Source organism: Rhinoderma darwinii, chromosome 1 (genome assembly GCF_050947455.1).
Source record: "Rhinoderma darwinii isolate aRhiDar2 chromosome 1, aRhiDar2.hap1, whole genome shotgun sequence".
In the NCBI taxonomy this organism is placed as follows: Eukaryota; Metazoa; Chordata; class Amphibia; order Anura; family Rhinodermatidae; genus Rhinoderma; species Rhinoderma darwinii.
In genome coordinates this window covers 73,335,053-73,347,988 of record NC_134687.1, presented here as the reverse complement: position 1 = coordinate 73,347,988, position 12,936 = coordinate 73,335,053, and the positions used below count along the sequence as shown (strand labels likewise).

Here is a 12,936-nt window from a genome sequence, read left to right as displayed (position 1 = left end):
TTTGCTAAGTATTTATTTTTATAATCTAGCAGCCAGATATATTAAAAGGTTAATTAAAAAAATATTTTGTTTTTCAATCAGTTTTCGCTAATCTGTTGTAGCTAACAAAAAAAAACATCATATCCCCCATAAATTATGACTAAAAAATAAAATTTTGGTCCATTTAAATAACTAAAACCCCACTTTTGAGACAGAAGTACTTTAAATAGAGGTATCCACAAAAAGCCTATCTATCTATCTATCTATCTATCTATCTATCTATCTATCTATCTATCTATCTATCTATCTATCTATCTATCTATCTATCTATCTATCTATCTATCTATATAATATCTATCATCTATCTGTCTGTCTGTCTATCTATCATCTGCCCATCTATCTATCTAATATCTATCTCCTGTTGTGTAACATATTTGCGCCAACATATTTTGCAGCGCTGTACAGAAATTGTCATCAGTACATCAGTCCCGGTTTCCAGTGAAGCACACAACCTTAAACACAATTGGGCCAATTTCATAAGAAGCCAATAAAGCTATTAGTATGTTTGCAGAGTGTAGGAGGGAACTACAAAGGGTTGACAACATAGGTGCTAGGAAACCCTGCTATAAAACCCCAAAAACAGAATATATGGTGCAGCACACTACATCCGCTTACTAGCTGAATTGGATGGTTGAATGATGCAACATGAGGAAAGGATTGTCCGCCAGTGGTTCTCAGAGATGCCACCCAGACGACCAATTAAGCTTCAGAGTAGAATCAGTGTGTGAGATATAGTTGTATGATAATTTTGCCGCATCTTGCATGACCTGTAAAAAACTTTTCTCTTCCTTATCGCACCTCGGATTTGGCTTATTTTGCACCAGAAATTTGTGCCAATTTTTTGGCGCACTTTTTGTGTGCACTTTAGTGCTCTTAAGTCACGCCTTTTTCTGGTAAACCGCGCACCTTTCCAGCTAAGACACAACCCTTATTCAAGACACTTTTAAAAGTGTCTAGAGAGGTGTTTATGTCAAAAATGTTCAAAATTTAGCTAATTTCACCAAAATGTGGCCCATTTTTCAATAGAGTATTTGGGCATCCACTTGGCAAATGAAGATTAATGTAGATAAATGCAAAGTTATGCATCTGGGTACCAACAATCTGCATGCATCATATGTCTGGGTGTACTTGTAGATCATAAACTAAATAACAGCATGCAATGTCAATCAGCTGCTTCAAAGGCCAGCAAGATATTGTCGTGTATTAAAAGGATAGGGACTCACGGGACAGGGAAATAATATTACCACTTTACAAAGCATTAGTGCAGCCTCATCTAGAATATGCAGTTCAGTTTTGGGCACCAGTTCATAAAAAAGGTGCCCTGGAGTTGGAAAAAATAGTTAAGCAACTTAACTAATAAGAGGCAGGAAAGAATAAAATAATTAGATTTATTTAGTCTTGAAAAGAGACGTCTAATGGGGAACATGATTAACTTTTATAAGTATATAAACATTACACACCTGTTTTAAGTGCACCTCTTTTATAGTGAGTAAGAGCCCTTAAAGCTATTAAACCATTTACATTAACCTGACGAGTTCTCTTCAAAAATATAAAATGCATCATATCATGTATTGGCAAGTTGTAAAGGCTATTGTCTACATCTATGCCAAGTTCATGTTCCATAGTAAAAAGCTTTACAGGCAGTTGTTAATACTTTCATACATTAATTAATACTTTAATACTAATCGTTTGCTGAATGGTCAGGATTTACTGGACATCTAGAAATCATGGAATATTTAGGGTTGCGCTTTGTGGATATTTCAAGTAATAGATAGAATGTTTTTATGCTTTATACAATATGATAGTTTTCCATTTTCCTGTATTAAATCATATGTGTACAATTTATCTCTCTTACCTGCCAAACGCTAATATTACTGTTTTGGGCCTTTTACATCATGAATAGAACGTTGTTCATGTAAAATGTACATTTACGTTGATTTGTTCATTGAAATTCAAGCACCATGTACAAATAGGGTGTTACACATCTTACATTATTCTATCAATGTCCTTATATTATGACTCAGGGAGATTGACTATGTTGCTTCTCCTGGATATTGAAAGGATGAAGTATTAGATGGAAATATACTACATGTCAAGCCCTTAAATAGCCATACTATATGAGTTTACAGAGAATATAATGTCCTTTTTCCAGAGTAGGGGTCTCCACAAGACAGCCATATACTAATGAACATTGCCAGATCTCCCTGATCTGGTTGCTTTTTTCGCTGGCTCCTGGCCATATTTGGCAATAGTCCTATGTCCATGTTCGCTGATTGAGATATGAGAATACAGTGCATAGCTGCCTACTATAATTGGTAAAGACATACCATTTCCAAAGAATTCATTCCGTGCTTCCAAATTCTTAAGCTCTTTCCTTAAATGCTCTTTGGCTGCTTCCAGTTTTCTTTAAAAAAAAATAAAAAAAATTCTAATTTAGGATATTTAACAAAAACTCTTTGTCAGTTTCAGCCTATTTCAGACTTTCTGACGGAAATATGATGGGCTGAAGAAATAAATAGGACAGATTTAATTAAGACAATTTGGCAAAGAGCACTGTACTTTTACTCGGGGATATAATGTTTCCAGATACCTGATCGTTTCATCGTGGTGCTTCCGTCTATGTGCCTGAACCATACTTCTTCTGATCAGAACTTTATCAATCACTTTCTGCATTGGAGGGGAGTCATTCACTGGGTCTTTAAGAAAAGATTGAAATGAGAGAAAAGAGCATTTACATCAAGATGCCGCTTTATGACAATAACACATGAAAGCTTGTGACACTTGTCAATTATATTTCTTGTTATTTACATACTGTAGAATAAAATGCAGAATAAAATCAAAAGGCATATATATATATATATATATATATATATATATATATACATATACATATCCAGATAACGGGGGGGCCCTTTGTGAGAGATTGTTACATACTTGCCTTGCCCGCTTTAGCGATGTCCTCCTCTGCCAGCCACCGCTGCCTCGAGTGTCATGGCAGGGATGTTGGGTAGCACTTCCGCAGTACGCACGACTGCCCAATCAAAATTAAAGTCATGGCTGTTTGGTCAATCAGGAGGCTCGGCCATCTGGCAATCAGAGAGTCCAGTTTCTGGCCAATCAGAGCACTAGGCGCTCCATTAGCATGATCTGTGTCCTGGCTGCAGATTTTCTTTCCTAGTTCTATGCCTGTGTATTGTTATTAAGATGTGTACTTTTGGCCCAGCTTGTCTGACCACGTCTTCTGGATTCGCTTTAAAACTTGTCGTTGCTATTGGTTACTGAACTTCAGACTGTCTGACCATATGCCTGCCGTTTGTTTTGGTACTTGTAGTTCTCTTCCTGGTATTTTACTCGACCCTGCTTCTGCCTCATCCTCTGGTTTTATTGCTCTTTGGACTAATATCTGGTAATGACTACTTTCTGCCTCCCGCTTACACCTATGCTCTATCTGCCAGTCGGCGACTATTTTGGGATCTGCAACCTGGAGATTCCCTGCAGCGAAGTCCACATTTCTGTATGGAGGTTAAAGGGTGAATACCAGGAATCCATTCGATTTCACACCACAGTTTAGCCAGTGCCAAGCTGACTGCGGCAATAAATATAATCCAGTGAGAACTAACATAACAGAGATATGGCTGGCTAATATCTTTAACCATCAGCTTGAATTGTATGGCTTTTATTTCCTTGTCTGGAATGATTTCTAAATTACTCATTCATTTTTTCAGATAACATCTGAGAAATCTAACCTCATGCCCATGACAGTATAACAGATTGGTGCTGGGTGGATTTGTAATACAGTGCCCATAGCCTGCTATGGGTCCAAACTGTACCTCCGATTTCATACAAAGGCACACTGATTTTTTTCTTACAGGTGTGATACTTCAGGCTGCCCACCAAACTCTTCCTGTCTAGGGGGGCCGCAGTTTGAGCACATGTAACCATGTATACATTGGTCATAGTAAATTCTGTCTGCTTCACAATAAACTGCCCTCCTAACTAAACAGACCTGTTTTAGATCCCCCTTTAGTAGCAGAAAACATGTGAAGACAGCGCAGGAAACCATGCCGGTTCAGGGAGTAAAGCAAGGGGCACATAATGTTTCCTGAGCAGATGCCGGCTTTACAGGATAATCAGTGCCAACTGTTCTGAATATACCATAAGTCTTCTATATAGTAAAAAAAAATATATATATATATATTTTTAACTGCCATGAAAGATTGTGTTGTTCATTTACAAAATGTAAATGCTGTATAAGATGGCTTGGATGGGATGTCAAGTAAAACATGCATTCCGATTCTTTTTTATTCGCAAGTGGCGATGTCTAATCCTAATGACCTTAACAAACCCTTGGTAATACGAGGCTGCTCCAGCTATACGCTATACCCTGGCTGCAAGTCAAATAAGGATAAGCAACATTGCATAATAATTCAGTACCAGTTGCATAGTGCAAACTATTCATAAGATCTTTTCTTTCTTTAATGACAATAGAATGAATACTTTAATAATCCCTTCTTTTTTTTTTACCTTATATAACATTTGCTTGTGCATTCTGTAAAGCTTTCCCAATACAGATATTGTCTCTAATGGCTGTGTAATACTTTTGTTATAATGACTTAAAATTGAGTATAATTATCACCTGTCCTGCAGACGTCCTTCTCTTTGGAGCAAATCCAGTACATGATAGCAGATGGATTATTTGTTAATGAGAGTGAATTCTACAGCTTATTGTGTTGTTCTAATGAATGACAGTTTTTTATTTTGTTTTTAATATAAAAATGTATCCCCTCCAAATTGTAAACAAATTACATTAAAGTAAATGAAGAATGTGTCGCAATGAAACAATACATGATAATTATTTTTACCATTATTATTATAATGTATGTATTATCACTAGCACAATGAACCCTTGATGTCTTGGATCCAGATTGACTGTCCAATGGTTTACTAACCAATTTATTTTTTCTTTCTCTTTCTGCCCTCCCCCTCTCTCTCTCTCTTTCTCTCTCTCTCTTTCTCTCTCTCTCTGTCTCTCTCTCTCTATGTCTCTAACTCTCTCTCTTCCTGTTTCTCATGCCATGGATGATCTTTCCCTACCTTTGTTTCTTTTGAACCATCCTTATGTTTGTCCGTTTGGTGCTATTGTTAAACCGCATCTTCTTGTTTTAAGTATATGGTTGAGGATTGTGGCTTTGGGCATTGTGGACAGCATTTCCGGTTTATCCAATGTTAGTGATTTGGATCCCCAGACTTGTTGATTTTCCCCCTTTTTTATCTTTTATGCTCAAATCCGATATTCTTTGCTAATATGATACATAGTACTGACTCATGAGTGCAATGAATATGTGACATTTTTCTCTTCTCCTGTTTTCTTTTTGGAAAAAAAACAAAATGCAAAAAAGATTTATTTTTGCGTTTGACATGTTATTCAGATCAAGGAAGACTCAATTTCTATTTTTGGGTAGATAATAGGAGCTGGATCCACATTATTTTTGCCAATGGGAGTCCAAGCTGCTCACACTTATTTTATGTCTGATTAACATGGCACAAAAATCTATTCATGGGAGCACCGCTGTAAATTTGCTGTGGTCAGATTATGCATTGGTATAGCAGTGGGAATTATAACCATGGTGGGAGATGTAAACATTAATACTGTACTGAAAGTTGTTATTGCTTAGGAGAGGTGCAATTTTGGTGGTGACCAAACCTAAACGAGGCGCAGATCACTGTGATACAGCTAGAGCAGGTGCAGAGGTTATAGGGGGTCCCAAGAGACGCTCTCCCCAGGGGCGTAACTAGGAAAGACTGGGACCCATAGCAAACTTTTGACTGGCCCCCCCCCCCTCGGTGTCACACAACCCCCCCCCTTGTAGATAGTGCCTTTTTTACAGCCCCCCTGTAGATAACACCATACAGCCCCCCTGTAGATAACACCATACAGCCCCCTCTGTAGATAGCGCCATACAGCCCCCTCTGTAGATAACGCCATAAAGACCCCCCTGTAGGTAACGCTATACAGCCCCCTGTAGGTAACGCTATACAGCCCCCCTGTAGGTAACGCTATACAGCCCCCCTGTAGGTAACGCTATACAGCCCCCCCCCTGTAGGTAACGCCGTACAGCCACAACCCCCCAAAAAAATCAGACCTATAGTTTGTCCTACAAAAGACATGTATCCCCTATCCACAGGATAGGGGATACATGTGTGATCGCTGGCAGCGATAGGGAGAACGGGGGACCGAAAGTCGCCCAAAGTTCTCCATGACTAACCTCTGACTTCCGGCACCTGCGCAGTTCAATAAAAATTAAAGGAGCGCTGGTCACGCATGTGCAGAAGCGCGACCGGCGCTCCATTCATTTCTACTTTCGGTCCCCCGTTCTCCTTATCGCTGCCAGCGATCACACATGTATCCCCTATCCTGTGGATAGGGGATACATGTCTTTTGTAGGAACAACCCCTTTAATGGCAGTGTGGGGAGATACCTCCCTGCTCTGCCGTAGTGTTCAGTGGCGTCACGCTGTAGTAGCCATAGCGGCAGCTAGCGGAGCCTCCGGCCATGGTGGGGGGCGTCACAGACCCCTCATGCCGCGGGCCCCGTAGCAGCTCTACACTTTCCATTGTGATGTCCATGTAAAAAAAAATTAAGAACATTTCCCTCTAAAATAAATAATCATCTTCTCTGAAGGTGTTAACTTAATTTTTCTCTTTTCTTTCAAAACTGAGAGAGGGAATTTGGGAACATCTCAGATATACTAGATATTCACTCACAAAACCTCTACTCCAAACAAAACCTAGGATACGGATTATAAAATCATGGCTCCCAGGAGTGTTGGCGTATGTTCACACGGCTAACAAAAAATGGCTGTAAAAGACGGAGCTGTTTTCAAGGGAATTTAGCCTCTGATTTTCAGCCGTTTTTTAAGAATCAAGCGTTTTTTATGTGTTTTTTTTGGAGCTGTTTTCCTATTGACACAATGAAAAACGTCTCCAAAAACGGCTCAAAAAGTGACATGCACTTCTTTTTTACGGGGCGTTTTTTTTTTTACGCGCCAATTTAAAAAACTAAAAAACGCCCTGTGGGGAAGGAACGCCGTTTTTCCCATTGAAATCATTGGGCAGATATTTGGAGGCATTCAGCCCCCGTATTTTCAGCTATTTTTCAGGGCATTTACAGCAAGAAAAATGGCTTGAAATAAGCCGTCTGAACATACCCTTAGGGCACATTCAGACGTGGCGGAATTGCTGTTGAATTCCGCTGTGAACAGTCCGCAGTGGAATTCTGCAGCAGCTGTTTTTTACATTTGTTTCTATACATTTTTAGGAAACTTAGTTCAGATGTTGCGGAAAATAATTGTGCGGAATTTAGGCTGCGGTCCAGAATTTTCCCTCCGCTGAATGCTCATTATGTTGCGGAGAAGTAGCGGACTTTCACTGCGGATCTCAGCATTTGCATTGCAAAGGCTGAGATCTGCAGCAAGTCTGCTGTGATATCCACAACGTCAGAATTACCTGTCAAATATGAAAACGTTGCTGCAAATTCGCAAAGAATCTGCAGCAACATTTTCAGTGGAAAAATTACGCCATGTCTGATTGTGCCCTTACAGGTTCCCAGAACACCCTATGTATCCACAGGTGGCTTGTGCTGGCGACATGGAGTAGCAATGCCACGATGATGCACATAAGGTAGGTGGCCCACCTATATAAACTTTCAGACAAAAAGTGGTAGACACATCTAGCAAATTCACTTCTTACAAACATCTGTACTGACCCTTCTGTTTGACTTCTTTCTATTTTTCCAAATAACATTTTCTAATTTTTTTATTTAAAAAAAAGTCTCTTGCATCACCTAGTGGCCAATTTCTAGTCTTTTGAAATCCCATCCAACAAAGCATTGCTTCTAGTGGAGAATATGTCAGTAACGCAGCCCTGTATGTAGGCACCATTCGGCGGCACATGGAGTGCTTAAATTTTCATAGTACAGAGCCCCAGGGACACTTGTGTACCACAGTACAGGCTCTGTGCACACGCATGAGGCCTCATCAGGGGCAGACATAGACAGCAAAGGGTCCCTGTGTATAAACAGTCTATGGGCTCCTTGCTCTCCAATAGCCCATCATAGCGCACCTCCCTTATGTCTCTCTAACAATCTACCAGTAAAGCTTCATGCGCAAGACCGTATATTTCATCCGTAATTATGGACCCATTCATTTCTATGGGCTATGGACACCTTTCCGTATTTCTACGGATGGGTGTCTGTGCCGTAGAAATGATAGAACATGTCCTTTTTTTGTCTGTAATTATGGCACGGACTCCCCATAGAACTCTATGGGCACTTCCATAATTACAGATGGCTGCGGATGTGCATTCGTAGCCGTCCGTAATTAGGGAAGCATTGCTATCCAATGCCAGGGGATTACCCAAGATTCCTCCCTGTTTTTTTTGCGGATCTGTAAATACGGATGCATTATGGATGCATTACAGATACTACGGATCCGTATTTACGGACAGTATTTACGGGTGGATGAAAAATACCGTCAGGCCTTACTGATTGTAACCAACTCATTAAAGCAGATAATGGGCCCCCAAACCTACTGGGCAGCACATAAAGTATATTCACCCCTGGGCCCTATACAGTTAGGCTGGATTCACATGAGCATGTTCGGTCCGTAAAGGACAGAACGTATTTCGGCCGCAAGTCCCGGACCGAACACACTGCAGGGAGCCGGGCTCCTAGCATCATAGTTATGTACGACGCTAGGAGACCCTGCCTCTCCATGGAACTACTGTCCCTTACTGTAATCATGATTACAGTACGGGACAGTTGTCCCGCAGCGAGACAGCGACTCCTAGCGTCGTACATAACTATGATGCTAGGAGCCCGGCTCCCTGCACTGTGTTCGGTCCGGTACTTGTGGCCGAAATACGCTCCGTCCTTTACGGACCGAACATGCTCGTGTGAATCCAGCCTAAATGATAAAATCCTAGCATATTTTAAGTTGGTTATATTTCCAATTTTTAACCCTTTATTTTATTTCAAAATGAAGCAACAATACTTTCCAACCTTCAGAGTAACTTTCCATCATTGCGTGATAAGCAGATAGTCCACAATGTTTTAGAACCTCTCTCTGGAGTTCACTTCCAGTCATGTGCCGCTGGCCAGACAGAAATAGCTTTCTGGAGGTGTCATCTGGTTTTGGAGAGCCGGACTTGTGAAATGTTGGCTGTGGTGTGGAGAAGGCAGGAAACATCAAGTCAGAATTGTTGTCTGCAGTCTGAGCATTTCAAGCTTTATCATTTCCTGGGCTCAGCGTGCTTTGTCCAATAACTAACGTAGTGTTATCAGCTCTAATGACACGCCATTCCTGTCCTTAATCAGGCCCAGGTCCCTGGCGCTCTCTTCTGAGTCTTATATCACTTGCTAGTCATGTAAGGAATCCCTGCAATGGGCACGCTTGTAGACTTGGTGGCGCAGAGTGAAACTGCAAGTCACAGGCATTATTTATTCCAACTGTATAATGTTTATGTAACATCTTCTGCTGCTCTAACAGTTCACATTAAACATCTTCTTTTCTCACTCTCTGAGTCACTAGGTTTGGTATATACAATAATGTTTTCATTGCTAACAACATATTTATCGGAAGCTCTAAAACTGTGTGGGTATCTGTTATGTCCGGGCATTCATTTTATGTTATTATAAAAAAAAAAAGCTAAATTAAAAACAATGATTTTTTTTTTTATATTAGTATTCACTGTTCAGTAAATAAAGAGACAAAACACAATAAGCCCATATGTAGGATACCTGAACCCACTAAATGGCCCCATGTAATTAAAAGTGTAACAATTTTCCAATATGCTTCCTGTATTAATTCCTCACAGTTGTTCATGTGATGATCACACAGGTGCAGGGATCGTTACAGTTACAGTATGTATCACACAGGTGCAGGGATCGTTACAGTTACAGTATGTATCACACAGGTGCAGGGATCGTTACAGTTACAGTATGTATCACACAGGTGCAGGGATCGTTACAGTATGTGAATCAGAGCTGTATCTTCTAACGAGCCGTGCACTTGCATGTCCGTCACATGACCATGGACAGAATTTATCCACTGGAAATAAAAAATGAATGTTCCTACTGAATAATAACAAGCAGAGATCTTGAAAATCGTAAGGAATTAATACAGAAAGGATAAGGGAACGTTGAATCATTTTTAATTATACCAAAAAAATAACATTTGCTGAAACCGGACGTTCCCTTTAAAATGTAACTTGTGCTCAGGACTATAACTACTGGGGTAGCAGGCATAGCAGCATCAAAAATGAGTCACAGTGGATGGGGCAAGAGAGCATCTTAAATCACACAAAATAATCATTGTCTTAATATTAGTATTGGAAATATTATTGATTGGTACCTGTAATATGACCTGCTCTGTGGGAACCATGCTATTAGCCTGTTCATTTATTTCTAGTGTAAAGGTCCTTTTACATGGGCCAATGATCGGGCAAATGAGTGTTCATATTACCGCTCGTTCCCAACCATTGCCCTGTGTAAACAGGGAAACGATCAGCCGATGAACGAGCAAACGCTCGTTCATCGGCTGATTGTATAGTTTATGCATCAATGAATATTATCATTGTCTGTAGCACATCCCCCTGTGTAAACAGTTAAATGTGCTGCTGACATGATAGAAATGCATGCGGACGAGCGATCATAGTAACAATCACTCGTCCCCATACATAACTAATCATAGCCCATATTGGTTGGTGTAAAAGGACCTTAAAGAGGCTCTGTCACCAGATTTTGCAACCCCTATCTGCTATTGCAGCAGATCGGCGCTGCAATGTAGATTACAGTAACGTTTTTATTTTTAAAAAACGAGCATTTTTGGCCAAGTTATGACCATTTTTGTATTTATGTAAATGAGGCTTGCAAAAGTCCAAGTGGGTGTGTTTAAAGTAAAAGTCCAAGTGGGCGTGTATTAGGTGCGTACATCGGGGCGTTTTTAATACTTTTACTAGCTGGGCGCTCTGATGAGAAGTATCATCCACTTCTCTTCAGAACGCCCAGCTTCTGGCAGTGCAGACACAGCCGTGTTCTCGAGAGATCACGCTGTGTCGTCACTCACAGGTCCTGCATCGTGTCAGACGAGCGAGGGCACCAGAGGCTTCAGTTGATTCTGCAGCAGCATCGGCATTTGCAGGTAAGTCGATGTAGCTACTTACCTGCAAACGCTGATGCTGCTGCAGAATCATCTGTAGCCTCTGGTGCCGGTGTCCTCGCTCGTCTGACACGATGCAGGACCTGTGAGTGACGACACAGCGTGATCTCTCGAGAACACGGCTGTGTCTGCACTGCCAGAAGCTGGGCGTTCTGAAGAGAAGTGGATGATACTTCTCATCAGAGCGCCCAGCTAGTAAAAGTATTAAAAACGCCCCGATGTACGCACATAATACACGCCCAGTTGGACTTTTACTTTTAAACACACCCACTTGGACTTTTGCAAGCCTCATTTGCATAAATACAAAAATGGCCATAACTTGGCCAAAAATGCTCGTTTTTTAAAAATAAAAACGTTACTGTAATCTACATTGCAGCGCCTATCTGCTGCAATAGCAGATAGGGGTTGCAAAATCTGGTGACAGAGCCTCTTTAAAGAGACTCTGTCACCACATTATAAGTGTCCTGTCTCCTACATAAGGAGATCGGCGCTGTAATGTAGGTGACAGCAGTGCTTTTTATTTAAAAAAACAATCTATTTTCACAACGTTAGGAGCGATTTTAGTTTATGCTAATGAGTTTCTTAATGCCCAAGTGGGCGTATTTTTACTTTCGAACAAGTGGGCGTTGTACAGAGGAGTGCATGACGCTGACCAATCGGCATCATGCACTCCTCTCCATTCATTTAGACAGCAGAATCGCGTTCTTACTAGAACATGATCTGCAGCCACATACACAAGTGTCCTGATAATGAATACACATGATCATCCAGCCTGGACGTAATGCGTATTCAGAATCCTGACACTTCTGAATCTTTTCTGTGAGATTCCAGCAACGGATACGAAATCTCGCGAGATTACGGAGGTAAACGAGATTTCGTTTCCCGTGCTTTAAATCTCACAGAAAAGATTCAGAAGTGTCAGGATTCTGAATACGCATGACGTCCAGGCTGGATGATCATGTGTATTAATTATCAGGACACTTGTGTATGTGGCTGCAGATCATGTTCTAGTAAGAACGCGATTCTGTTGTCTAAATGAATGGAGAGGAGTGCATGATGCCGATTGGTCAGCGTCATACACTCCTCTGTACAACGCCCACTTGGTCGAAAGTAAAAATACGCCCACTTGGGCATTAAGAAACCATTAACATAAACCAAAATCGCTCCTAACGTTGTGAAAATAGATTGTTTTTTAAAATAAAAAGCATTACTGTCACCTACATTATAGCGCCGACCTCCTTATGTAGGAGACAGGGCACTTATAATGTGGTGACAGAGCCTCTTTAAGTCAAATAAGAGAGAAGTCATCACACGGGTTAAACTATAATTACCTTTGGTTTTTGCCATGATGGAAGTCCAAGTGACTGATGGAGGGCTTGTATCTTGTTATTGTATCTGGACCAGCTCTGAATTAAATGAATTTCATCCATCTATAAAAAATATATATATAAATTTAATGAATTTATTAACAATGGAAAAATATGTTCAAATAAATTAATTTTATGATGAAATTTTACATTTCTATTTTTGTTTAGCTGCAACAGAGCATATTGTATAATATAGTCTACAAAAGATTTTCCTTACATGAACAATGGGACTGCAGAGGTTTTAGGGACAACTATGCAATAGAAAACCAGTTTAGTTCATGAATACTTCTCTAAAGACCTATATATGACCGCTA

General features: G+C 40.4%; 1 protein-coding gene across 1 annotated transcript in view; it reads right to left on the bottom strand.

Moving 5' to 3' along the window:
- Positions 1-12,658, bottom strand: part of LOC142735767 (uncharacterized) — a 62,741-nt gene extending 50,083 nt beyond the window's left edge. The window contains exons 1-4 of the mRNA XM_075849608.1: positions 12,587-12,658; positions 9,098-9,257; positions 2,630-2,735; positions 2,367-2,443 (exon numbers count right to left, since the gene is read on the bottom strand). Coding sequence (XP_075705723.1) covers positions 2,367-2,443; positions 2,630-2,735; positions 9,098-9,182 — 268 coding nt within the window. The 5' untranslated portion in view covers positions 9,183-9,257; positions 12,587-12,658. The remainder of the gene's footprint in view (positions 1-2,366; positions 2,444-2,629; positions 2,736-9,097; positions 9,258-12,586) is intronic.
- Positions 12,659-12,936: the final 278 nt, after the last annotated feature.